The sequence below is a fragment of the Lissotriton vulgaris genome, chromosome 5 (genome assembly GCF_964263255.1).
Source record: "Lissotriton vulgaris chromosome 5, aLisVul1.2, whole genome shotgun sequence".
Taxonomy (NCBI): Eukaryota; Metazoa; Chordata; class Amphibia; order Caudata; family Salamandridae; genus Lissotriton; species Lissotriton vulgaris.
Window position 1 is genome coordinate 719,478,656 of NC_141693.1, and position 26,366 is coordinate 719,505,021.

The 26,366-nt window shown below is 44.8% G+C and overlaps 1 protein-coding gene across 1 annotated transcript in view; it reads left to right on the forward strand.

The window, feature by feature from the left end:
* The window catches only part of LOC147711436 (hexokinase-1-like), a 2,269,016-nt gene that overhangs the window by 270,034 nt on the left and 1,972,616 nt on the right, over nt 1–26,366 (forward strand). The window contains exon 3 of the mRNA XM_086919487.1: nt 18,091–18,239. Coding sequence (XP_086775613.1) covers nt 18,091–18,239 — 149 coding nt within the window. The remainder of the gene's footprint in view (nt 1–18,090; nt 18,240–26,366) is intronic.

Sequence of the window (26,366 nt, forward strand, 5' to 3'; positions counted from 1 at the left end):
TGAGGGCTGACCCTCTTCTGCATTGCCTGAAGGACCTGGGTTAGATGCTTTCTTAGCATCATACTCCTCTATGATTTCTATCAGGTGCTTGAGGGTAGGGTTTGAGCCCTGCTTTAACCTCCTAGTTGTGCACAAGTGCCTTAACTCATGGAAGGTTAGGGTATCATATCTAGAAGGTGCCCTGGGAGGGTCAACTTCAACTGGGAGAGATCCGCTAGGTTCTGCTCTTAGAGACATGATCCAGTGAGGTGTGGTGTGTGCACCTACCTACATTAAGTGTTACCTATTAAACCTCTCTAGTAGTTGTAGTCAGGGTCTGCTAGGCCCTTTGCTCTACAACAACTAAGTTCAGTAGAACGTAAGTATTTAAGACTTGATTTATATGTACCTCTAGGTACCTTAATGTGATCTTTCAAATGATATTTCAAGATTATATGGTAAAACAATCAGCAAGCTCTTATCCCAACCCCTGCACACCAATGTGAGAAGTTGGCCTGATATGTGATGTCCACTATTCTAGTGGGCACCCTGTATCAGTCCAAACAACCCTTATGGTGATGGTTGTAAAGTCAACCTTATACCAGCTATCCTAGTGGTAGCATGGACAAAGCAGTCTTAGGCTAATACTTCAGAGAGCATGTGAAGCCAATTGTTTTACCAATTATAATCCCTTGAATACCAAATGAAAGGACACCACACAAGGTATATATCAAATATATATGTATTTATTACTAACACAACCCCTCTGCACTCTTTATGAGGTCAGAGTTCGAGATACAGCACACGTTTCTCAATAAGCATACTATAAGTTGCACAAATACAATTCTGCCCTAGGGGCCTCACAAACCATATACTAAGTAAGTGGTATAAGAACCACTTCAGGAAAGGTGAGTAGGCCTATGGCCTAGGAAATCACTGGGGCTACACTGAACAACCAACGGTTAGGAAGTAGGAGTTCCACAGGATGCGCGTGCAGTGTCTAAACACACATGCAAGTTACCATAGAGTTTCAATGGGAACGTCAAAGTTACAAAGTAGTAGATTACGGGCACTTCCAGGTGGACTACGGGAAAACCCAGTTAAAGTAGGACACTTGGATAGTTATTACCCATGGGAGCACCGGAGTACTCGAGTTACCTCACCCAGGGAAGCCGGGTGCATAGGTGTTCTTTCGTGTCGGGTTTCGTCGATGAATCCTATGGAGAGCTGCAAGAAAGTGCTGCAAGCGACCAGGAGGAAAGTGTCCGGATGGATCCAAGGGTGGATCGGAGCAGTGAAGAACCTGAAAGCAGAGGGGACAGAGTCTGGGTCACTAGCCAGTGACCAGGAAGAAACCAGGAAGGAACCAGGCGATGTTGAGATGCAATCAGGTGAAGAGGTGAAGCTTGTCTCCGCAGCCACGAGGTCCAGGAGGCGTCGACGACGACCAGGAGCTGGAGTCGAGCTGTCCCACGACGGATCTAGCTGTTAGCGGTGTCGGTATCCGGATTGGACCCAACAAACCTTGGCAAATGCAATCCACGTAGGGTCTGTTCAGACCAGCAAGGTCTGGGGCGCTTCTCCTTTGCAGGGAATCAGGACCAAGCCCGGAGCAACCAGGCAAGCGGTGTTGTTTCAAAAGGATGTCTTCAGAGGGGTCACTAGCCAACGGGCTAGCAACCGCAAAGACGCGTTGAGCTCAAATGCAGGCGCAGGCCCCACGCGGCACTCGTGGAGTGTGGAGGGCTGTGCTTCGGTGCATATGCGGCTCAAGGCTGATGCTTCTCAAATCCAAATGCACAACTTCAAGGGTGCCTCAGAAGCTGCACAGGAAGCAAAAAGCAGGTACTGCAGGGAGTCCGGTCCCACGTCTTTCGTGTCCGACACGGGTCTCAGCTTTGCTGTGGATGTGGGTCAGAGTCAGAGAAGTCTGGAAGTCCAGAGGCTGTGTTGCTAAGTCTTCAGGTTCCGGCGGGAGCGTCGACAATGCAAACCGGCAAGTTACTGGTGGTGCCTGTTTGCACAGGGTGGTCACTCCTTGACCACAAGGGAGATGTCTTCAGTCTTCCAGTCGAAATGGAACGTCGAAGGTCCAAGAGTTCCTTTCAGAGTTTTTTCCCAGGGTAATCTAATGTCTGTAGACACAGCTCCTAACTTTATACTAATCTAAGGATTACCTGCTAGGTCCCTCCTATGGGTGGAACCTGAGAAGGAGGTGGTTACGCCCCTTTCTCTTTGTCCAGTTTCGCGCCAGAGCTGGGGCTGGAGTGCCCCAGCAACTGGTTTGAACCGGGCTATGCATGGAGCACCTTGTGTGCCCCAGGCAGTGTCTGGAAACAGCAGTTTCCATTGAACCTACCCTGCCCCAATCCACTACAGGCTGTCTGGGGAGGTGCCAGTGATAGAGCGCGCAGGTCACCCGACCAACTAATGCACACTTGGGCCCATGAAATAATTTCATTACACTTTAATCAGGTAACCTACACACTATTATCAGTAATCCAGTTCACTTTCTGTTTATTTTCCGTGTACCTGACTTACCAATCCTCGAAACAGGTACCTATGATCACAATGGATCAGGGAGCTAGCTGTTGGAGTAAGTAGACAACACCAAATGTCATGTATCATTGAACTAACGGTTAGTACTCTTTATAATGACCACAGACGCAAGAAGTTTTAAACACCTTTATCTAATGATCTTCTTCTTTATATGCCATGAGCCACAGGTTTACAAAGATCAAACTATCTATAACTAGAATTAAAAATATCGTATAGCTATGAATGAGAGTAAGAATCATTTAGAAATCGGAAGTAAAGGGAAAGGAAAAATAAGGAACACGCTATTTTAGCTTAACAGAATTTCACAACTTCACTAAAGGCGGGTAAAGAAAGGGAACATACTAATCAAAGTAGACTTTTGAAATTCACTAATGGTTCAGAGGAAATGAAACTCAAATAGCTTGATTTGTTCAGTTGTACTTATCATCTATAGGGAGGGTAAGAATGGAACAAACTATAATAGATGAACGATTCTGCATTTAACTACAGGTAGGTAGAAAATGAAACGTGCAAATAGACAATAATGCATAAGGATCTCAAAATTAGGAAAAGAAAAGGGAAAAGGACGTATGCAATTATGCTTTATTCTAGACGATAGAAAATAAAGTTTAGATAACAGACACCCACATAGGTTATATTTACCTAGGACGGATCGAAGACTAACCCTGGCCACGGGTCAGTTGGGAAAGGCGGGAAAGAACCCTCAAGGACTTAGGTTGCCAATAGGCGAGCAGGTACAGCTCATGGGCAGTCAGGACAGGACAACCCCAGGGTTTGGATCAGGACCGGGTTCACCAAGGGTACGACCAACACCTGCAGCTTCCGTTGCAACACCTGCGCTACTCCCTCTCTGCAAGGAATCTGCCAATAACCCCGATTGGGTTTTCGAATCTCCCAGCAAAAGTGGTTCGCCAACATGGACAGAGTGCTCCGCAGTTCTCTGTATCAATTACCTATAGAGTTCATTGGGTCAGTGACAGGTCAGCTATTCGGACAAGTCGGACAATTTCTCTAGCTAAACCTAGGCTAGTTATACTGTTTTTCGGGTCAGTGTACCACCCACCAATGTTAGAAGTGAAAGGTTCCCTAAATTCTGATTGGTCAAAGGAGGAGGTTGTCATCACACCACCTTCAATTTAGACTTTCGCGGGCTTAATATTCAATTTTCGTACCCACCCCTTAATTTCTAGCTTCCCATGACATACGAATTACAGTGAACAATAGAGTATACATAAGTTAATACAATTGTATCAAAATTAGTTACAACTCAGCTTCGTCTTGCTGGGTAACAGGTTGATTCCCAGGAGCATCTTGGCTTTGGCTGCCAGCTGACCTGGTTCCACTGCTGCAAGGTTCATTTCCCCCATCACGTGACTGGGACCATATGAGCTTCAAATATGGAGTAGTAAGCGTCTCCCTGGCCCAAAGAATATGATACATGAAAAGTAAGCAAAAACAATTTAGAAACACAGAATAAAAGATTACACTGTATACCATGAAATGGCTATACTACACCCCTTACTTCATAATAACTATAGCATTAGGAGTTAAGCAGGATAGACAGCGCTGCGAAAGCGGGAATGCAAGCACGGAGTATATGAGAAAACAAAGCGGCCATCTTAAGTGCACTGCGCATGAGCACCAGAACTGCGAGTGCGTCACATCACATGGGTATGACTGACGCATGCGCAGACTAAATTCCTGCAAAGCAGCTGCCATTTTAGAGGCAAGCGTATTATTTGTTTAATAAACACATAGGCAAGCGTCACTGGGACACCCCGTGTAGTGTAAAATGTGCAATATTAATAACACTAACAGGTTGAATTCGTTTATTAACGTTATTTGAGGTTCTTGATACAAGCAAGTCGCTTAACGTGCGAATACTTGCTCCATCAATCCCCTCTTTGATGATATTTACTATCACTATTAATGGAACCAGATGCCAACTTTTCACATTTTTCCCCAGTTCAATTTCTTCAAACATTCGATTCATCTTTTCTTTTGTTTCTTTATTAGGGTGAGAATTTTTCACCCTTTTATAAATCTGATTATTCAGTTCCTCTAATTCTAGCTCATCCACATTCCTCTTCACTCCTCTTTTATTCACAGTGTACTTCTTCTGAGGTTTGCGACGTTTGCAACAGATGAATATAATAAACACTGCTATACTTATCCCCATGATTGCCATCAGTATTTTGCTCAAAAGACTTTTCCCTAAGTTAGAAAACCAATGGCCTACAGAGTAGAGACCATCAGTTAGTCTCTTCCAGGCACTGTCAACCTCCAGTGGTTTGAGCTCTTTTTCCAAATTTGTTATGTTCCTCACATACCTTTTGATTTCCACACTTTTGTAGGTATGTAAGTGCAACAATGTTGCGCTTTCAACATTCTACAGACCCCGCCCTCTTTTGCTAATAAGGTGTCAAGAGCAAGCCTGTTTTGTAAAACCATAGATCTGATCGCAACCATTTCGGTATTGACCATCAGGAAACTTCCAGCAGTGTCAGTAGATAACCGATCCACTACTGTTGACAATTTGCAAATTCTGTGTGTATTCAGAGTCACTCCCACTGCAGTTATCAATGCACTAAAAATATCTCCCACGATTTCCCCAGCACTTTCTCTCTTAGTGCGTGCTAATTTATTAGTCTTTTCAGTGCTTCCAGTGTTTTTCCCCACATGGTATATCTTTGGGAAGACAATACCAAAGTAACAGCTTCCGTACCAATGGTTGGGCAATTTGAAATAAGCCTTGTTTCCACATATAAAATAAATTCCGGGAAACACTGGCTCTGACCCATCTTTAAATCCCGAACCCCCAATTACCTTGTAATTATGTTCGCATTCACTGGAACCAATGAATATGTTATTATAGTAACTAGTCTTTTTTCTGTGAAGACAAAGTTTCCCTTTCTTTTCGAAATCCAGCAACAAGGCAGCATTGGCTCCACCATTTGAGGTGCTCCCTATACTTTATGCCCATTTAGGAACTTTCTGAGTTTTGTCTTTGGCCTTCTTTTGGAAACTTTCTCTTCTCTTTTCTACCATATCCAGAAATTCTTTCTCCTTTTCATGTAAGGAACAAGTCAAGTTATTTTTGTGTGCGTCATCTATGTTAATTTTTCCTACAGTTAGAAAATAATCACTCATGCATTTAGCTGCTTCTCTAGTCGTATGTACAGGGTTCAGGTTTCTTCTAACAGGAGTTTCAGAAAATTTCACGTCAAGGTTTGAGTAATAATACAGTAAAGGTCCTCTTCTGTAAAATAAGCTAGTTAGTATACTACAGGAAATTCCATAGGTTAAAGGCAAGTGGTGGTAGGTCACGCCTTCAGTTACTGAAGTGGGTAGCTTCATGCAGACATAACAGTTGTCTATTTCCATCGTCTCTACATAATGTACTAATAGGTTTGCGAAAACATTTAAATGAGTATTGTTCCTGATTTTGTTAAAGTGTAATCCTTCCTCATCTGGTGCTTCTAAATCTAGTTTTGTTTGTTTCAGGCTAAGTGGTCTGTCTAGTACATCTACACTTTGTGGCGTACGTCTAGTGTGTGATTCTACAGTGTCATCTGGTAGGTTATTATTTGGGTACAGACTTGGGTTTTTACTCATCATAGAAGGAATAGTTATAGTCAGTCCTATCCATAGTATCAGAACTAGTGCTACACTACATAAACATACTTGGCAGCATGTTTTACAACAATTACGTCTAGGCCTTCCATTCACATTGGAATCAGACATTTTGGCTCAAAAGAAGTTTTTTCAACCCCTCTTTGTAACTTTGTACAGGTTGCTTACACAGGGCAACTTCAGGTTGGTTCTTCTTCTTCGGTACTCTGGTCAGCAATCAATTCTTCATCACTTTCGTCACTTATATCAAGATTTTCAAATTCCTCCAACACCAGATAAGTCCATTCAGGATTCTGATATTTATTGTTCAATCTTTTTATTCGGGCACTTCTTCTCTTAGGCTTTGCTCCAGACTGCTCAGCTTCACTGGAGTCTTGTTTCCTTTGCTCAAGCTTCTCCTCTACAGTCTTTAGTCTTAGTCTGTCTTTTGATGAACCTTGGTTCTCTATTCTTCTTCTTGAATCTTTTAACTTGCACTGTTATTTGGCTTTCTTCTAATGCTCTTTTGTTTTCATTCAGTTGTGGCACATCTATTTCAACGTCTTCTTCTTCCCTTTCTGTCTGACTAGTCCCAGGTCTTATTTCAGTTTCTTCTGCCTGGTTACTAAACTGGCCTGGTTCAGGTATATGCTGAATTTGACTTTTGTTTGTTTCAACTTCTGTTTCCTGAACGCATTCGTCTAGTTCTATCTGATCCTGTTCAAGCACTTCGAACTTTTGATCCTCTTCCGCTTGAACTTCCGCCCTATTTTCTATCTGTCCCTTTTCAATCTCAGGAGTTCTTGGAGGTGTGTCAATAACCTGTTCTGTCCCTATCTGACCTTCCTCATCATCTGCTTTGACATGGATTTCGATGATCTGATTATCTCCTTCTATTCCTGTCTCGTCCTCACTATCCCACTCTCTATCTAAGTAGGTTTGTCTTCTGGTTCTTATTGGATCGAGTGTCAGGTCGATTACTGGGACCCAATCATCTTGACTGGTGCTCGGTTGTTCGTCATCAGCTACTTCAGGACCAACGTCTGGAGACCCCTCAGCTGCACAACCTTCAGCCTCAGTTTCTTCGTCTTCTGTCACCTTTTTCGTATGGCTAGCATGGATCCACTGTGGCACCCCTGCACACTTCACCGCTGTTGTGGTAACAAGGATCACTTGTCTTGGTTTTCCCCACTTCGGTGCAAGGCAACTCTTCCGAGTGTGTTTCTTAATCACAACCCAATCACCAGGGTTCAAGTCATGGGCTGGAGTTGCTGGCCTGGCGACGGCATCTTCCCCAATCTGGTGCGAGATAGAACGCACTTGGTCACCCAGTTGCTTGCAGTACTCTAGCACCAAATCATCAGAAATGTGTATCAGTTTGTGTCCTGGTACCCATGCTTGTCCCATTACTCTTCCCATTAGGATCTCGTGGGGGCTCAGGCCTGTCTTCCGATCTGGAATACTTCTGAGTCCCATCAAAACAAGGGGCAAAGCGTCTATCCAATTCATTCCAGTAGATTCACAAATCTTTCCCAATCTCGACTTGATAGTGTCATTCAGTTGTTCTACCACTCCAGAAGCCTCTGGGTGATATGCACAGTGCAGTTTTTGTGTAATTTTGAATGCTTCACAGATTTGGCCTATTATTTCATTCTGAAAATGCCCACCTCTGTCTGATTCAATTGTGACTGGAAATCCGTACCTAGGTATTAGTTCCCTCAGTAACAATTTGGCTACAGTAATGCTATCATTTTTCTTTGCTGGATAAGCTTCTACCCATTTTGAAAACAGACAGACAATGACAAGGACGTACTTCATTCCTTTACAGGGGGGTAACTGTATAAAGTCAATTTGTAATCTTATGAAAGGACCTTCTGCTTTTCCAATTTTACCTGGTGAAACTACTGTTTTCTTTCCGGGATTATACTGTTGACAGGTCAAGCATCTCTGGCAGAGTGCCTCTGCAATGTTCCTGAATTTCGAATTGAACCATATCTGTCTAAAAACACGAACCATTGCATCTCTTCCCACATGTGCATCCCCGTGGATTAGCCTAGCCATAGGAGCAAGCAAGCTGTCTGGCAACACAGGCATCTCATCACTGGAAACAATGACACCATCCTCATTTCATCTCTGACAACCAGATTTTCTCCACCTTCTCTTTTCCTTTGGCCCTGCTGCATTCTGCAATTCTTTCAGTTCTTCCCACGTTTGTACATCTTCAAACACCATAAGTTGGCAGCTGCTTCCGCCCCCCAATTTGATATTGACCGACATTTTATATTTTGCACAATGTTGGGCCAGTTGGTCAGCATATCCATTACCTGCTGTCACATTCTCATTGCCATTGCAGTGAGCAGCACACTTGACCACTGCCAATTCTTTTGGTAACTGGATTGCTTCCAGAAGCTCCTGTACAACCTTTCCATTTCTGATAGGAGTACCTGAAGAAGTCAGGAACTCTCTTTGCAGCCACAATTGGCCGAAGTCATGCTCAACCCCATAACCATACTGGCTATCCTTGTATATGGTTATTCTCTTATTTTTCCCAATTTTACAGGCTCTTGCCAATGCAACCAATTCGGCTACTTGTGCAGACTTGACTCCAAACAAATAGGACGCTTCTACTGCACGTTCTAATGTACACACAGCGTATGCAGCACTTAGGCCTCCATCCTCTTGTCTTAGACACGAGCCATCTACAAACAGTTTGTAATCTTCAACAGGCAGGGGCATTTCCTCGATATCGGGGCGTGGGTTTGTACTGAACTCGGTCAGGTCAATGCAATCATGCTCAACCTCTCCCTTTACTTCTGCAATGAGTGAATTCGGTAATAGGGTAGCTGGATTCAATATGTTACATCGAGTAATGGTTACATTTGCTGCACCACCAGAATTCTCTCATACTTAGTCAGCCGACTAGGGGTGAGATACTGAGTTTTAGTTCTGGTCAGTAAGATCACAACTGCATGTGGAACATACACAGTTACAGGATGTCCCATAATGATGGATTCACTCTGTTCAAGACTCATGCAAGTTGCAGCTACTGCTTTCAGGCATCCAGGCAATCCAGCAGCCACTGGATCCAAAGTAGCAGAAAAATATGCCACTGTACTAGTCAAACCACGCGCTTGGGTTAGGACTGACAGTGCACAATTGTCTCGTGTGTCGCAAAACAGTGCAAACTCTTTCGAGTAATCAGGCATTCCTAATGCGGGAGCTGTACACAGACAGTCTCGTAACTTTGTAAAAGCTGACATGCTTTTTTCATCCCACTCCACTGGGTCCTTTGCTCCTTTCTTTGTCATTTTTATTAATGGTTTTGCTAAAACCGCAAATCCCACAATCCACTGTCTACAGTATCCTACAACTCCAAGGAACATTCTGATCTTTTTCTGAGTATTGGGTAGATGCATGTTTCGAATTATCCTAATTCTTTTTGTGGTAACTTTCCTGATACCTTTCTCTATCTGGTGTCCCAGATATTTCACTGAGGAGGTGCAGAACTGTAGTTTGTCTGGTGATACTTTATGCCCTCCTTCACCTAAATGGTTCAGTAAGGCAATGGTGTCAACAACACAGTCTTTCCGACTTTTAGACGCCACCCAGAGGTCGTCTATGTATTGCACCAGGACTGATTTTCCAGGTAAGACCAAGGATTCAAGGCACTTTTTCAGAATCTGATTGAAAATCAAAGGACTCTCTATGTACCCCAGAGGGACACGGTTCCAGACGTAGACATGACTGTCGAACTCAAATGAGAAAAGAAATTTGCTGTCTGGATGCAATCGGATTGAAATGAATGCGTGACATAGGCCAATAACGGTAAACCATTCAGCATTCCATGGAATTTGGTACAAAATTACTGCAGGATGTGGAACAATAGGACAGCAAGGAACAACGATTTTATTTACCTTGCGCAGGTCCTGCACTACCCTGTACTTTCCTCTAGGTTTCTTGATTCCAATTATGGGTGAATTACAAGGACTGCTCATTACTTCTTGTCTAATGTTTGCTTCTAACAATCTTTTTATTTCGACAGCAACCCCTGCTTTTACTTCTGCACTCATCTTATACTGATTAGTGTTCGGGTAAACTGCATCTTCTTTTATGGCTATTTTAATTGGGTAAACATTTGCCATTAATCCTACATCTTTTCCAGTAAAATCCCATACCTCTGGTTTCACTGTCTGTTGGAGCTCTTCGGGTAAGTCTTGTATTGTCAGTCTTTTAATTTCTGAGTCAGGCCTTATTAACATTAATTTGTAAATTCCGTCTTCATCTGGGGTCTGTATCTCAACACCCTTTGGGGTGCAAAAGATGGTGCAATTCATCTTGCACAGCAAGTCTCGTCCTAGTAAGTTCACAGGACTTGAATCACAGACAACTAATCTATGCATTTCTTTAAAATTCCCTATTATAATCTCCATGGGTTCGGTAACTGGGGTACTAATTAATTGATTATAAACACCCACTACTTGGATTGCTTCTCCCGAGAGGGGTAGGTTTGGAACATCTGCTGTTCTCACAGTAGAACGGGTAGCACCAGTGTCCAACAGAAAGGTGGCATCATTTCCTTCAACCTTTCCTTCAATGTATGGCCCTGACTGGTCCACCGGCAATGAGGCGCCAAGCACGCACTCCTCGTCCTCCCCCCTCAGGCACCGTCAGTAAGGTTCATCACAGAGGAATGTATCATTCAACAGGAATTGCAAAGTTGCTTCATTTCTATCCTCCCTTCCTTCCCAAACTTCTGCTTCCTCACCCTGTTGTGCTTTGCTCCTATAGTTTGGACTAGGTGCACGAGGCAACTGTTGCTGTTTTACCTGTTGCTGTGTCTTTCGTGGTCCCTCATTCTGCACCTGCGGATTTAAATCATTAATGTGGACATTATCATTCTGCACAGCCTTACACTCGTCCCTCCAGTGCCCTATCTTTCCGCACCCATGACAGGGGAACTTTTTTCGAGCCTCTTCTCGACTCATTTTTACTCTGGGCTTTCCTCCACCCCCAGGGCCTTGATTCTGGGTAATATTCATTTTACTTAACTGTTGTTCTTGACGCTCTGCTAATTTTACTTGTGCCCACATAACTTTATCGTTTAATTCTTTTCGTTTATTTTCCAGCTCATCTTCACAATACTTGGCGTACTTCAGAACCTCATCAATAGGCTTGCCTTGCCAACAGATTTTATTGTCTTTGATCCATTGAGAAATCTCAGGTCTCAGCCCTAAAACGAATCGATAAATAAAATGGGTCATGTCCTTCATCTCAATGTTATCTAGTCCGCTGTACATTTTGAACACCTGTAACAGTCGTTCATAGTAAGAATGTACAGTTTCATCACGATTATGGGTAGTTCTATCTATGCGGGTCCAATCAGTTTCTTTAGCAGGCACCTTTCCTTTCAAGTACAGTATTACCTGGTTGTATTTTTTCATTACTTCTCCCGAAGGAGCTCCTGTCTTTGGGTCTCTGGCATACTCTTCACTTGGCCAATCAACAGCAATTTTACATTCTGTCCATAAATCTACGGGAACTACAATGTCAAAGAACCCATCTAGATCTTTCAGGAGACATTTTTGAACCTTAATAAATCTCTCAACCTGTCTGTACCATTCTACAGGTTTTTCTTGTAATTTTGGGAAATCATTTGTAAATGACACAATATCCTGTCGGGACCATGGCACATGTACATATCCTCCACCTGGCACTTCTTGCATAGGATACAAAGTTTCTGCCTTGTCAGCTTCTTTTAGGACATATTCAGAAGTCATTTGTCTGGATCTACTGTCTTCCTTTTTCTTTGCCCACCTCGCTTTCCATTTTTCTAGGTCTCCCCATTTCTGTAATAGATTCAATAATTCCCTTATCTGAACCTTTTTCCCTGACACATTCATTTTTTCTAAGTCTTTGTCAGAAAATGCTGCTCTGTAGGGCTTTTGCAACACTTTAGATCTGCTGATGTCTATTCCCATGTTAGCTGCTGTGTCCATTAGTTTCTCATGGCACACTCTGGTGTTTCTGGTAATACTTTTGCAAATTAATATTAATTCTTCCTCACTAAGGGTGTTCAACCTGTCTAATCCCACATTCCCAGCCATCAGTTCTTCCAATTCTATTCTTAATTTGTAAATATCTAATGGTTTTGGCTGAGGATTTATTTTCTATAATTCTCGGGTCCTTCGATCTATTTCTTCTGGAGTCACTACTGTGGCACTTCTGGTACCGGAGGCTGACTCTATCTGGACTTCTCTTGCACCAATCTGAGTGTTCTTTCTCTGTGAACTGCCTTCAGGTTCCTTTATGGGCAAATCCATCAGTCAGGGAAATTACAGACTCTCACTCACTTGCCTGGTCATCAACTATTAAAGGCTCTTTTCTTGGCTGCACCACAGCTGGGGTAATAACTGTAGTCTTTGGGCTAGCCTGTTTATCCCCATATAGAGGAACAACTGGTCCAATAGTTACTGGAATTGTCAGAGCTTCAGGACTTGAATTTAACTGGGATATTTTCTGAATGAGTTCATTTCTCTGTTTTAACTAGAGCTTCTCTTTCTCGGTCTTGTAAAACCTTTTCTATGGAAGTTTCATGTATTACTTGTGGAATTCAAGGAGGGTAAAGATTCGGTGCAGTCGGAATGGTCTTACTTGGTCCCTCACCACAGGATGGTCTATAACATGGAACAGTCGGATCGGGCCTGCTCGACCCCTCATTACCGCTAGGCCTATAACCTGGACCTATCGGATCTGATGCACTTGCCCTTCTATCACTGGGAGGCCTAAAGAAGGGATTTTTCGCACTCAGGGATCGAGACTCTTCATCATATGGTGGTGGATTTTTCATTAATAAATCTTCCGGGTATTCATCTTCAGAATCACCCGGTTTTCTCTGTCTTTTTTCCTCCTACGGGTTCGTCTACAGTACGTACTGGGAACAGTCCTTCTATCATCATATTCTGTCTCCACTGCTTCATTTTTTTCTCTTTCGCTTCTCCCTGCATCTTCGGATACCATTTGCTTATTCCCTTGTCAATTCCAGGTCTATCTCTCTCAAAGGCCTCAATCTCCCATTCTTCTAAAGCCTCATATTGCGTCATTCTTGGTCTGGGATGTAAATCATTCATTCGGGTCCTTAAATTAAACAAAATTCTACCATTAAAGGTACCGTCCAAAGGGAATGCTAAAACTCCGTCATCTTTGGTATAGTCCACCCAATTTTCCAACCATACACAGGTATGATACCCTTTGTCAAATAACATGAATGATGCTGGAGTATTAGGTGGTGGAATGATTATACCTTCTCTAGTTTTGATGGGTTTATCCTTCTTGAAGTAATTTTTAACTTTGTCTACGAGAGTCATTTTTCTCTTACTTCCATACATATTATAAGGTCTGCCTTTCAGCATCTGTTCTTTAGCAAAACCTAAGTATTTCGGATCAGGTAAACATTCTGGATACCACATATACTTCGTAAAACCTAGTTCGTACGTGAATTAGGTACTTCTGTTTACTATTTTTCTTCCAATGCTAGCGCGTCTTGTAGATTTCAACAACCAATCAACTCTGGGTTTGCAAACAATTTCGACCAATGGGTGCGCGGCCTTTTCATGAGACGCGGACTCACGCTCCGGTGCTCACCCCTCCTTTACAATACCAGCTCCGCTACCCACCCGCTGTTCTAACCAATACCAGCGCGGCACAGAGTGACGTCAGCGCAGTTCCGCGACTGACTCCCTCCTTCACAAGGTAACGGAAACTTGATTTCTTTCTTAAAGTGCAAGTGCTCTATTTAATTTACAACGTATACCATTCGCCACTGTACTCGAGTGTCTAGAAAGGAAAGATTTGTTTCACTGCAAGTAAACCTCTTCTGTCTACTTTTCATATACTGCAGATAGATCCCTTCTGTTATCCTTCACACAAGCATTAGATAACCTGCTACTTCTCTGACTCATCCACTCTTTTCGGGATATATACTAAGTCTAAAGTTTCACTAGCGAACTCCTTTGCTATTACTCAAGCACTGACAAACCTAATACTCCTTTTCGTGTGACCCTTACTAGGTTATATCACAACTGAAGTTTCATTAGCCAACTCGTTGCTATCATTTATTCAACTATTCATACAGAAAACCCGCGCTATTACTCAAGCACTGACAAACCTAATACTCCTTTTCGTGTGACCCTTACTAGGTTATATCACAACTGAAGTTTCATTAGCCAACTCGTTGCTATCATTTATTCAACTATTCATACAGAAAACCCTAATTAGTGCTTCCAGTTCTGCTTAACCATACACTAATTTTCCTCGAGCCACTGACCTCAGCGCGAGGTGGATTCTACTCACCACCCGCTATTCTGCCTCCGGAGATTCCAGACAAACCTATAACAATCACTAACAATTTGGGTTAATACATTTATCAATATAGCAGCATTTCATCAAAACATTTAAAAAAAAATAACCATAACATAATATTTCAAAGCAATTTTACTTTCGATCGATCGATACCATTAGCAGCAATACATTTTAGCAGCACTTATTATATTTTCACAATTTATCAACAAGTAACCTATCTACCTATCTTAACTAGTCCCTAAACCATTTCCTCTGCTACCAGAAAATTACTGATAGAGCGCGCAGGTCACCCGACCAACTAATGCAGACTTGGGCCCATGAAATAATTTCATTACACTTTAATCAGGTAACCTACACACTATTATCAGTAATCCAGTTCACTTTCTGTTTATTTTCTGTGTACCTGACTTACCAATCCTCGAAACAGGTACCTATGATCAAAATGGATCAGGGAGCTAGCTGTGGGAGTAAGTAGACAACACCAAATATCATGTATCATTGAACTAACGGTTAGTACTCTTTATAATGACCACAGACGCAAGAAGTTTTAAACACCTTTATCTAATCATCTTCTTCTTCATATGCCATGAGCCACAGGTTTGCAAAGATCAAACTATCTATAACTAGAATTAGAAATATCGTATAGCTATGAATGAGAGTAAGAATCATTTAGAAATCGGAAGTAAAGGGAAAGGAAAAATAAGGAACACGCTATTTTAGCTTAACAGAATTTCACAACTTCACTAAAGGCGGGTAATGAAAGGGAACATACTAATCAAAGTAGACTTTCGAAATTCACTAACGGTTCAGAGGAAATGGAACTTAAATAGCTTGATTTGTTCAGTTGTACTTATCATCTATAGGGAGGGTAAGAATGGAACAAACTATAATAGATGAACGATTCTGCATTTAACTAAAGGTAGGTAGAAAATGGAACGTGCAAATAGACAATAATGCATAAGGATCTCAAAATTAGGAAAAGAAAAGGGAAAAGGACGTATGCAATTATGCTTTATTCTAGACAAAAGAAAGGAAAGTTTAGATAACAGACACCCACATAGGTTATATTTTTTGTACGACAGATCGAAGACTAACCCTGGCCACGGGTCAGTTGGGAAAGGCGGGAAAGGACCCTCAAGGACTTAGGTTGCCAATAGGCGAGCAGGTACAGCTCATGGACAGTCAGGACAGGATAACCCCAGGGTTTGGATCAGGACCGGGTTCACCAAGGGTACGACCAAGACCTGCAGCTTCAGTTGCAACACCTGCGCTACTCCTTCTCTGCAAGGAATCTGCCAATAACCCCGATTGGGTTTTCGAATCTCCCAGCAAAAGTGCTTCGCCAACACTTAAGGTTTCCCAAACCCCGACTGAGTCTGTGGAAATACAGACAGAGTGCTCCGCAGCTCTCTGTATCAATTACCTATAGAGTTCGTTGGGTCAGTGACAGGTCAGCTATTCGGACAAGTCGGACAATTTCTCTAGCTAAACCTAGGCTAGTTATACTGTTTTTCTGGTCAGTGTACCATCCACCAATGTTGCAAGTGAAAGGTTCCCTAAAGTCTGATTGGTCAAAGGAGGAGGTTAAGTCATCACAAAACCTTCAATTTAGACTTTCTCAGGCTTAATATTCAATTTTCGTACCCACCCCTTAATTTCTAGCTTCCCATGACATACGAATTACAGTGAACAATAGAGTATACATAAGTTAATACAATTGTATCAAAATTAGGTACAAGTCAGCTTCGTCTTGCTGGGTAACAGGTTGATTCACAGGAGCATCTTGGCTTTGGCTGTCAGCTGGCCTGGTTCCACTGCTGCAAGGTTCATTTCCCCCATCACGTGACTGGGACCATTTGAGCTTCAAATATGGAGTAGTAAGCGTCTCCCAGGCCCAAAGAATATGATACATGAAAAGTAAGCGAAAACAATTTTTACACTGTATACCATGAAAGGGCTATACTACACCCCTTACTTCATAATAACTATAGCATTAGGAGTGAAGCAGGATAGACAGCGTTGCGAAAGCGGCAATGCAAGCACGGAGCATATGAGAAAACAAAGCGGCCATCTTAAGTGCACTGCGCATGAGCAACAAATTCCCACCAGAACTGCGAGTGCGTCACATCACATGGGTATGACTGACGCATGCGCAGACTAAATTCCCGCGTAGCAGCGGCCATTTTAGAGGCAAGCGTACTATTTGTTTAATAAACACATAGCCAAGCGTCACTGGGACACCCCGTGTAGTGTAAAATGTGCAATATTAATATCACAAACAGGTTGAATTAGTTTATTAACTTTATTTGAGGTTCTTGATACAAGCAAGTCACTTAACATGCGAATACTTGCTCCATCACCAGCACCTCCCTTGACAGGAAACCTATTGGCCAGGCCTCCCCTGCCGGAGTTTCGTCCAGCAGCAGGAGGTCAGACTCGTGTCTGTGGCAGCAGCAGCCATTTTGTGATGCTGAGGCTCTGTTTAACTTTAACCGGGTAAAGCAGTAACTACATGTCTTCTCCCTCTAGAAGGGTGGAATGCTACCCCCACCGCCAGGACTGGGGGGGGCGGGACAGTATTCCAAAGTGTTTGACCTTACACAAGATGTTTTGATAAAGCCAAACCAAAGTTAGCATTAACCGCGAGGATTATAATGCACTTAAGAGTATATGGTATGGCTATATCATAGAACAGCTATAAGGACATGGTTCCGAAAGCTGCAGACAGGCTCATATCATGCTGGAGCACCATCTCACATAAAACCAAGCACTCTGCCTTCAGGATTGTCAAGGCCTGCCATAGGAGTGACTTATAGGTACATATGTGTCTATATATAAGGGTAGATATAGGAATACTATATCTAAGGAAGGGGTGATTACACAACCTTGCCCAAGCTGAGTGTTCAGCCTGTGGTGTCAGTTTGGATGGCCAACCAGGGGTGGCATAATACATGCTGCAGCCCCTGGTAGGCCTTGGATGCACCTATTCCCTGGGTACCTATGGTACACTATACATGGGCTCACAAAGGTGACCCAATACCCAATTAGGTATGTACCTAAAGTACATGGTTTGAATTTAGAGAGAGAACAGCTGGGCTGTGGGTCTGATTAGCAGGCCCACAGCCACACTAAAGTCGAAAAACCAGAGTATCACAGCAAAAAGTGGGGGTGACCATAGGAAGCAGACCCTACTCTCCTAGAACTGCTATAGCCACACAGCTGTGTTTTTTTTTAATGTAATATAATTTCGGTTTGCTGTGCTATTGTTCGGAGGTCTTTTGAGTTGTGACTATTCTGCAATTGCAGGTCGGGTGCAAACTAATGTGCAAGTCGATGTCGCAAATCTGATGCAGTATGCTCTAATTCTATCTACATAAGCTTACAGTGTATTTCAAATGAGGCAAAACTTCATTTTGGTCTTTCAAAAGTTATGTTGATAAGTATGTTATTTCTGAAGGAAAAAAACAAATCAGCACTGCATTTAAATTATGCTTAACTTTTACTTCTGTTGAACCTTAAGAAGCAAGAGTATACAACTTTGCATGAAGCTGATTTGATTAAAGTGTTTTTTCCGTAAAACAGAAAAAGGAGACTTCATTGCATTGGACCTTGGTGGATCAAATTTTCGGATTTTGCGGGTGAAGGTATCGCATGAAAAAAAGCAGACCGTACAAATGGAAAGTGAAATTTATGATATACCAGAAGACATCATACATGGGACTGGGACTCGGGTACGTATCTATCTTTGTGCTCCAAGAGAGTGGGCTCCTCCATGTTATTTTCAGCACATGCAGCAGTGGTAACTTTTTGAAGCTGGATGATTTGTCTGTAGGCAGTTGATTTTGTTGGTTGCAGAAGGTAGAAGCAATCCGTTAACCTTGGTGCAGTGGGGCTATTGTCATTGAGCCACCAATGTCAATTGAGCCACTGATGTCAAGGGTGGACAGAACGGCTTAATGCCGAGCCCTGACTTCTCCTGGTAGATGCCAGTGGGGTAGAAGTGGTCGCAGCCATGCTGGGGAGAGGTGGTACTTGCAGTCAATGTCATGACAAATCCTTGGAGAAAAGTAAGATCTGAATTATAGTGGAACACAGATATTCACAGAGCAAATACTCTTGTATCCCTGGGGAACATCAAGGGGTATTAAAGGTACCAGGGCACACCTGCTCATGCCAGGGGCACATTTCAATCCCATCAGCAATAACGGATTTGTGGTTTACTTTTCTTCTCCTCGTGTGCCTTGCTGGGCACCCCAGGGTTCAGTCAAAAACATACCAGAACGTCAATCTTGCTTAAAGGGAGCTCATTCACATCATCACACAGAGACCTTCACATTCCAAGCAGCATATACACCCACCTGTCTTATAACGGTCCTTTGAGTTAGTCAGACTTGCCCTGCTTCTGCCAATGCTTGTACATGTGCAATGCATTTGTGAAACTTGATTAACACATTTTTCAATACAAAAAAGCCACTGCAGGTGTAACAAGGGTGTGCAGTGCAATACAAACCCAGGAAACTGCCTAAAGCAAGAAATGAGTTGTGTTGAGAGTAATGCTTGCACTAATTTCGGCCTCTGACCATCAGTCAGGTCGCATTCCAGACCATCGTTTTTTGCCACTGTTCCACTCTAGACCAAGACTACCTATATCCCAATCAGTCTTGGTCCTGGTTCAGTAGGAGCAGTCCAAAACTAACGGGCAGACAGGTCCCTTCAGAGGGGGTGCAAATAATCCCTGACTGGTTGTGTCCTAATTCAGGATTTATCAGGGGGTAGAGCTAGAGTCCAGTGACATGACACCTACATGTGACCATACCGATAACATTTGTAGTGTCAACTATGTGGGCGTGGCTAGGCATGCAATGGCAGCAGACGTGCCCGGGTAGAGCTCCTTGCTGAGCTCCCCTTCCACAGGCAAATATCCCGTAACAATTATCCGCACATGGCCCCTGTCATCAGCGGAGCTGTGTGAAGCTGTCCCCCATGCTCCTGCCAAGTCTGGATCCGAGTGGTGGCTCCTGGCTGCGTCTACGGGGGAGGAAAGTCAGTGCCCCTCCTGCGGGTTTCCCGGGCCGGCATGAGTGCTGAGGCGAGACTGGGGTTGGGCCCTGTGCGGGAGGCCTGGCTGCTGCCTAAAGCGAAGCGGACCCGGAGAAACACGACACGGGACCTGCTCTCCCCCTGATACTAGCAGAGGCACGTGGTGACACAGCATGAGTCCACTGGGAGATTTAGCACTGGTGGGAAGCGCCTTGTCGCTCCGGAAGTGACGGACCGGGGCGGCCATCTTTGCGGGTCCTCCTTCTCTACGCGCAAGTCGGCGCGATACTGAGGACTGCGCCGCTCTTTCAGAGCCTGACTATGCGGTGCTTGCAGCGCGGGACCCAGCGACCGCATCGGGATATTGTGGATTGCTGCCCCATCTGCAGTCGATGCCCGGCGGAGCGGCCCGGCGTGGCCTACTGTCCTTGAAGGAGGTCGTGGAGTTTGATGCCTGGCAGGCCTGTTGCGGAGGCGGTTGCCCTCGGGACTGACTCCTCTGGCCGCCGTGGGAACCTGTGCGGGCCCGGGACCGAACGCCTCACAGAAGGTACCTCCTGCTGTCGACTGCCCCGAGGCGCCCTTGTGAGTGAGACGGGCGCAGCGGCGGGTCAACACTGGACAATATGGTGGCCGCCTGAAACGCACACACGTGTAGACTGACCCCCCTGGTCCCGACTACGTACATTGCTGCTTGTGAATTGGAGAACCCCCCTTCTTGCAATGTGGACAGTGCGCTAAACGCTGACAGCCTGCCTGCTAGCCCGGAGTCGGTCCTCTCAGTCGTGCCCGTGGCGAGCAGTGTGTGACGCTACTTGCTTTGCTGTAACTCTGCGCTTGCCCGCCCTTCTGCTGGGGCCATTGTCCATTCGGATAGCCCGGAAGGTACTACCAGGGGTACTGGGGGAGTGCGCAAATGTCCCACTCCAGTCTGCAGTGTGCCGCCTGATTGGCCGGTGGAACGAGAGGACTGACTGGCGGAGACCTAGGGACTATCAGGCCTCTTGCGCCGGACTCTTTCCTCTAGGGGGCCACCGATCACCCAGGTGCACTGGACACGCGAGGGATAGGTGCCCTGTGCCCATCCCTGCGCTCGCCCGGCAGCGGTCGGACCCGCTGGTGTGCGCTGAAGCTGGCCACATGACTGAGAGGCGCTGCCGCTCGGCCACGTCCCTGAGCCGGCCTCCTCTGCCATCACAGGAGCCGTGACCCTCTCTGGGACCCTGAGGGGGTTCCCGGAAGCGCCCACACATTGAACCACAACACGCTGCCCATGTCTGGGGGACCTAAAACGAGAGCCGGTGCTAGCAGCACACAGGTGAAGGGGACAATGGCGAAATCGGCGGACCAAGACCAGACTACCTCTAAACTAGACACGATGCTGGCCGCGAAGTAAGAGCCCGGGGAGCTGACCGAAAGGCAGTCCGACTAGGTCCTATTTGCCCGCGGCCACCCCCGTGAGTTCCGCTCGCAGCCAGCCCCTTCGTAAGCTCCACTGCCAGTGAAGAACCAGAGGCTTAGAGTTCATAATTAACTAACTCGATCCATCTCGCCCCACCTTGCTCCGGTAGTCAGCAGGAGTCATAGAATACTACAGAAAAATCAACCCTGAGTAACCGGCGGCAAGGCGTGAGGCAGGACCGGGACTGCAACGCAGCTGTGGCAGTGAGGTGAGGGGTGAGCGTCGCGAGGTGTGGGGCACACCAACTGCGGCACACTAAACCTCCCCCAGGACAAAAAACATCCAATACCCAATACTGGGAAATATTTTTCATCTGCAGCCCGTACCCCGCATCAGTGACATTAGACACACCTCCTGTAAGGGAGGGTAGGAAGAGCCTCGCCATACCACAGTGCATCAAACAGCTTTTGGGAGTCGCCCCAAGAGCGCTGCGAGCGCCGCCAGCACAACACAGCAAATACTGCGAGCCCGGCAGCACAGACAGTGGATAACAGTGGAAACCAGCAAAACTGCGTTCCAAGGGAGCTGAAGCAACCACAACTCTTGCTAACTCTTGCTAAATAGGGTTTGCGCCTTGGGTTAGTCGCAAGAAGGTGCAACTCGGACCCCACCCGGGACCCGCTCTCTGGGTGGAAATATAGTGGAAATACAGTGATGAGAACAAGAAATTCTACTCTCCTACAGCGCCAAGAGAAACTTCGCCCCCATAAGACAGCAAAGCGCCTTAAGGAAAAAATGATTTAGCGGAGGAGGAGGCGGAGGCAGAGGTGAATTATAATAGAGACATCTTAACAGTACAACTCCATGGAAACAAGCCCCAACAAGATCAGACTACACCGCCACATGGATCAACGCCAGCGCCAGACAAGGGCTCACCTCTAAGCAGCCATAGAAAAACAACAATCAACATTGCTAGTAACAGAGACATACGGGATTTCTTCCCTCATAAAATCTCTAATTGCACACATCTGTACGTAGACCAAGAAAGCGTCATAGCTAACTCGGACACAGCCGTTAACCCCTCAGGAGCCAACATTCTTTTGAGCCCAGCGACCCCGCTATCATCAAAAATAATTATTGTTCCGGGTGGCCTACTAGCTCATACAAAAACTACTCCGACTTTGCCTAATAACAACGCCGGCCTAGTTAGCCCCCATGCTCTAGCAACTCAACAAACCGGGGACACCCAAAGGGCTTTACCAGCCGACGGCGTGATCAAAGCACACCGGGCAACAGGGCTGACCCACACCATAGGGGTTGGCGAAATCAGCACTTCAGCACTCAGTGCACACGCTGAGCCTTTTAAAATCTCTGCAACACCCCACTCAACCCTAGCTAGCCCTGGATCGGATCATAATGGCATTAGATACAATCAATAAGACCAGGGGGCGGACCATACAACGGAGAGGCAGCCGGCTAAACTGGACCATCACCTTGTACTGATCAATGACGTCTTGTCCTCAATTGTAAATGCAGCTATTATGCACGTCGATAAGCTAGACGTCCAGATAAGCCTTCTACACACAGTCGCCGGCCTGATATCAGGCATAGATTCTAAACTTGAAGCCTTGAACTCATTAATTCAACGCGATCAGGCAAATACCACAGTTACATCCAAGCCACAGGACTGTGGATGTAGCCCGGTGCTGCTCTGCCTGGAAAAACTGCCAGTAATAATGAACACGCTGATCGAAGATCTAAAAACAGAATCCAGCAGGCATAGGAGCAACGAAACTTTGAAGCCGTCAAATATTGACAACATCCCACTTGGGACACAGACGACCGCCGACTTCATTGGCAAAGAACCACAGCAGGACTTCACAAAGACGTCGGCAGCTGAACCAAGCAGGATATCACAAACAACTATAGACGAATGCAGCACCACGGCAAAAGAACAAGCAAACTCAAACAGCTTTCAGATGACAAGCCTTGAAACTGGTCACTTATCTCGGAAAAATAAGAAAAAATTAAAAAAGCTAAATAAACAACAGAAAAAGCAATCACAATCAAAATGGCTCAATGAGGCTGTGGCTATTACCGGAAATCAAAGAAACTCCCACGCACAGTAAGAACAACGTCGCGTCTATCACTCATCAAATTCCATCAACCCCAGACGGAAAAGTTATTTGGCCGAATAACCCAGGTAAATTTAACCTTGATTCAATCCCTGGTAATACATATGAAGGTGCAGGCCAACACCCTAAGAACTGGGAAGGAAGAGCCGCAATATTCAGCGGGCATCCTAATCTACATGAGGAACAAACAACTCGGGCAGGCAGTCAGGCTCCGCCAGAATTCCAGGTACCATATCGAGACATCCCCCCGCTGGTCAACGCGACGGATAAAGCCTTATATAGCAAAACCAGAATTTCAGCAAAGGAAGTCAACCCGAGAGATTATGCTGAAAGGACTCCCACGACTCCAACAAGATAGTAGTAAATGAAACAAGCAAGGTTTTTCTGCCGATAACAAAAACGGGCCCTACAACCCATGTAAACGTTGAAGCCAATGCTGTGGCATGGCAAACCCGACAGGATAAAATGAGTCCAGACTCACCCACAATAGGGACATATAAGACCCAGACCCCCCACACACAGGATGATCTGAGACTATGTCTCTACCCAGAATATGCCTCACAGGGCAATTGGGACATACTCAACCGTAGCAACCTACTAAAACTTTTTGCGAACATCCCAGGCCTGGAAAATATAAAGTCATCTGATATCGACACTGTCTCCTTTCTTATGCAAGGACCAGATGACACTAATGAATCCACAGAATTGTTTTTTTCGAACCCAGATATAGTCTATACACTAAAAAGAAATAATCAATTACTGGAAGACTGGGGTATAAAGATCACGAGTCGCCCGACAACAAAATACCCTATGCCGCTGAAATATGCCCACTTGAAGAATCAAAATGATCCTAGAACACTGGACACACAAAGAGAGACCCCGACAGTAGAGCTACCACTCCCACCCTTAAAAACACTCTCTATACTCCATGGGAGCAACAGTGGAACAATCAAAAAATTGATAAGTGATGGTTTAATCAAGGTCACTACAAACCTGGGCAAAGGTATCCGGAGTTGCTCTATTCAAAACAACTCTATTGAAGATTGGTCTTGGGTGCCACGAGCCTTAGCTCATAATTCCTAAACTGTGTACTGTTGCAATTAATACTACATCACAGCATTGGCAGGCAGATTTACCAGGCATAAAACAGAAAAGGGCGACAGTCGGCAAACAGAACTTATCTATTATGTCCTGGAACGTAGCTGGGATACTAAAACTAATACAATATCCCGCAACACCCCTGTTTTACGCTGGAATGGATATAATCTGCATGCAAGAAACGTGGGCTATCAAACCAGTCTCTATCAGGGGATTTGCGGACTATCACAAACCAGCTGTTAAGGAGAACATCTTCGGCGGACCGTCTGGAGGCATCTCCATATATATTAGGCTCTCTCGGAAGATACAATTTAGGGAAATTATAACAACGTCAAACTTGTACATGGCCGGCATTCTGAAATGCCTTTCATCAAGTAAGGGCACATTGTCTATATTGCTGATCAATGTTTACTATAACCCTAATGGACGGGGAACAAAGGAAAAGCTCTCCGAGTTATTAGAAGACATTGAAAACCTCCTCTTACAATATGCCCACATGGACTCAATAATTCTTGGGGATTTCAATACACACAACACTGGAGATAAATCAGCAGAAAGTCACAGTTCGCCCGCGACGGAAGCATTCAATGCTCTCTTGCATGCCTATCAGCTGGCATCAGCCTGTTCCTTATTCTTAAAGGATTCTCCAGGAAACCTCTGTCCGCCAACATACAACAATCTTACTAAAATTGACTATATTCTTTTAAGTACCCGGCTACAGAGCCTAATGACAGGGTACAAAGTTGAACAGCAGAAGGAAAGCGACCATGCGGCTCTAATAACAACTTTAGACTTGACAGCAGATAACCACTACATACTTAAACAACTGGGATCAACAACCTGCATCGAACACCATACATTGGTAAGAAGGATTAAATGGGGCGCAGGCCCTATGCACAAGTTTGAGGAATGGAAAAAAGCATGGGCGGATGGCACATTAAAGGATACAAACAGGGCCATAATTAAAGAATGGGACCAGCTTGCCTATAATCTAGTAATATACCTACAAGGAGGGAGAACAAGTAAAACTAACTCTTACCCTAGGCATAACCTTGGTGATATCCTTGCAATCCGTGAAAGCGAGTTTTCTGGGGCCGCAGTTGTAAGATAAAAATATTTGCTAATTGCGGCCCCAGAAAACTCGCTGAAATTCAGTATAAAGAACATTTTCCTGGAAGAAATGAATCTGTGGTCAAATATTCTGTCCCTTGCGAAAGATACTCTGAACCTTGCTGAGGACAACTGGGACCCCGAGCTAATCAGCAATGCAGCCATTAAAAGCGCAACAAAAAGACAAGTCCGGCTCTGCTCACGCACTACTGACCCGGAAGCATTGGAACGAAGAGGCTTCCATGAGTCCCTAATACTCCCGCAGCTAGCACAGACCTCGAAATCGCACCTCACCCAAGCAGTGGGCAAGGTGGCAGTTAACAGGATTTTAGCGCTCCGATTACACCCTCTGCCCCTCAAAGAGCTTTACCCCACGAGGAGACTTGAGATAATGCACTCTGAGTGCCGCTTATGCAAGTATAAACAAGAGAGCTTCGCTCACACCCTGTTTTGCTGCCCGGGGTTGTCCGGTGAGCGTAATCACAATTTAAAGCCAATTTTACTCAGACAAGGAATTGGAACGATAGAGGAGGCGGTCCACTATCTATTCACAATGGAGACAGTGAAAGATATGGCTGTGTTCGGCAAATTCATCGAACAGGCACGCCGGAAGCTGATGGCCCCGCATGACTAGGCCAGCGGCCGCTAACTGCAAAATCAATGAGACACATCGGCTCATGAAGAACTGGACTAATGAATTTAGTTTTTAATCATGTTTTTACTCATTTTTAAGTTTTTTTTCTTTTCATTTTTCATCATTTTACCTCTGACATGATAAAAATGTTTATTTAAAGTTTGATGTCTTATTTAATGGTTTTGAGTAACCAAAAATAAAGTTTTTATTCATTCATTCATTCACCTCCCTGGAAACAAAAATCTATAGCGTGGCCATCGACCTCACGCACCTACGGGCCGACCACAAGAAACTGTTGGAGCGTGCGACCGCCCTTGAGGCCGCCATGGCGTATGTCACACCTAAGGTAACGCAGACGGACAAACATGTCCAGGACCTCCTCAATCGTGTGGAATTCCTGGAGGACCGCGCAGAAGATGTGGAAGGCAGGGCGAGAAGA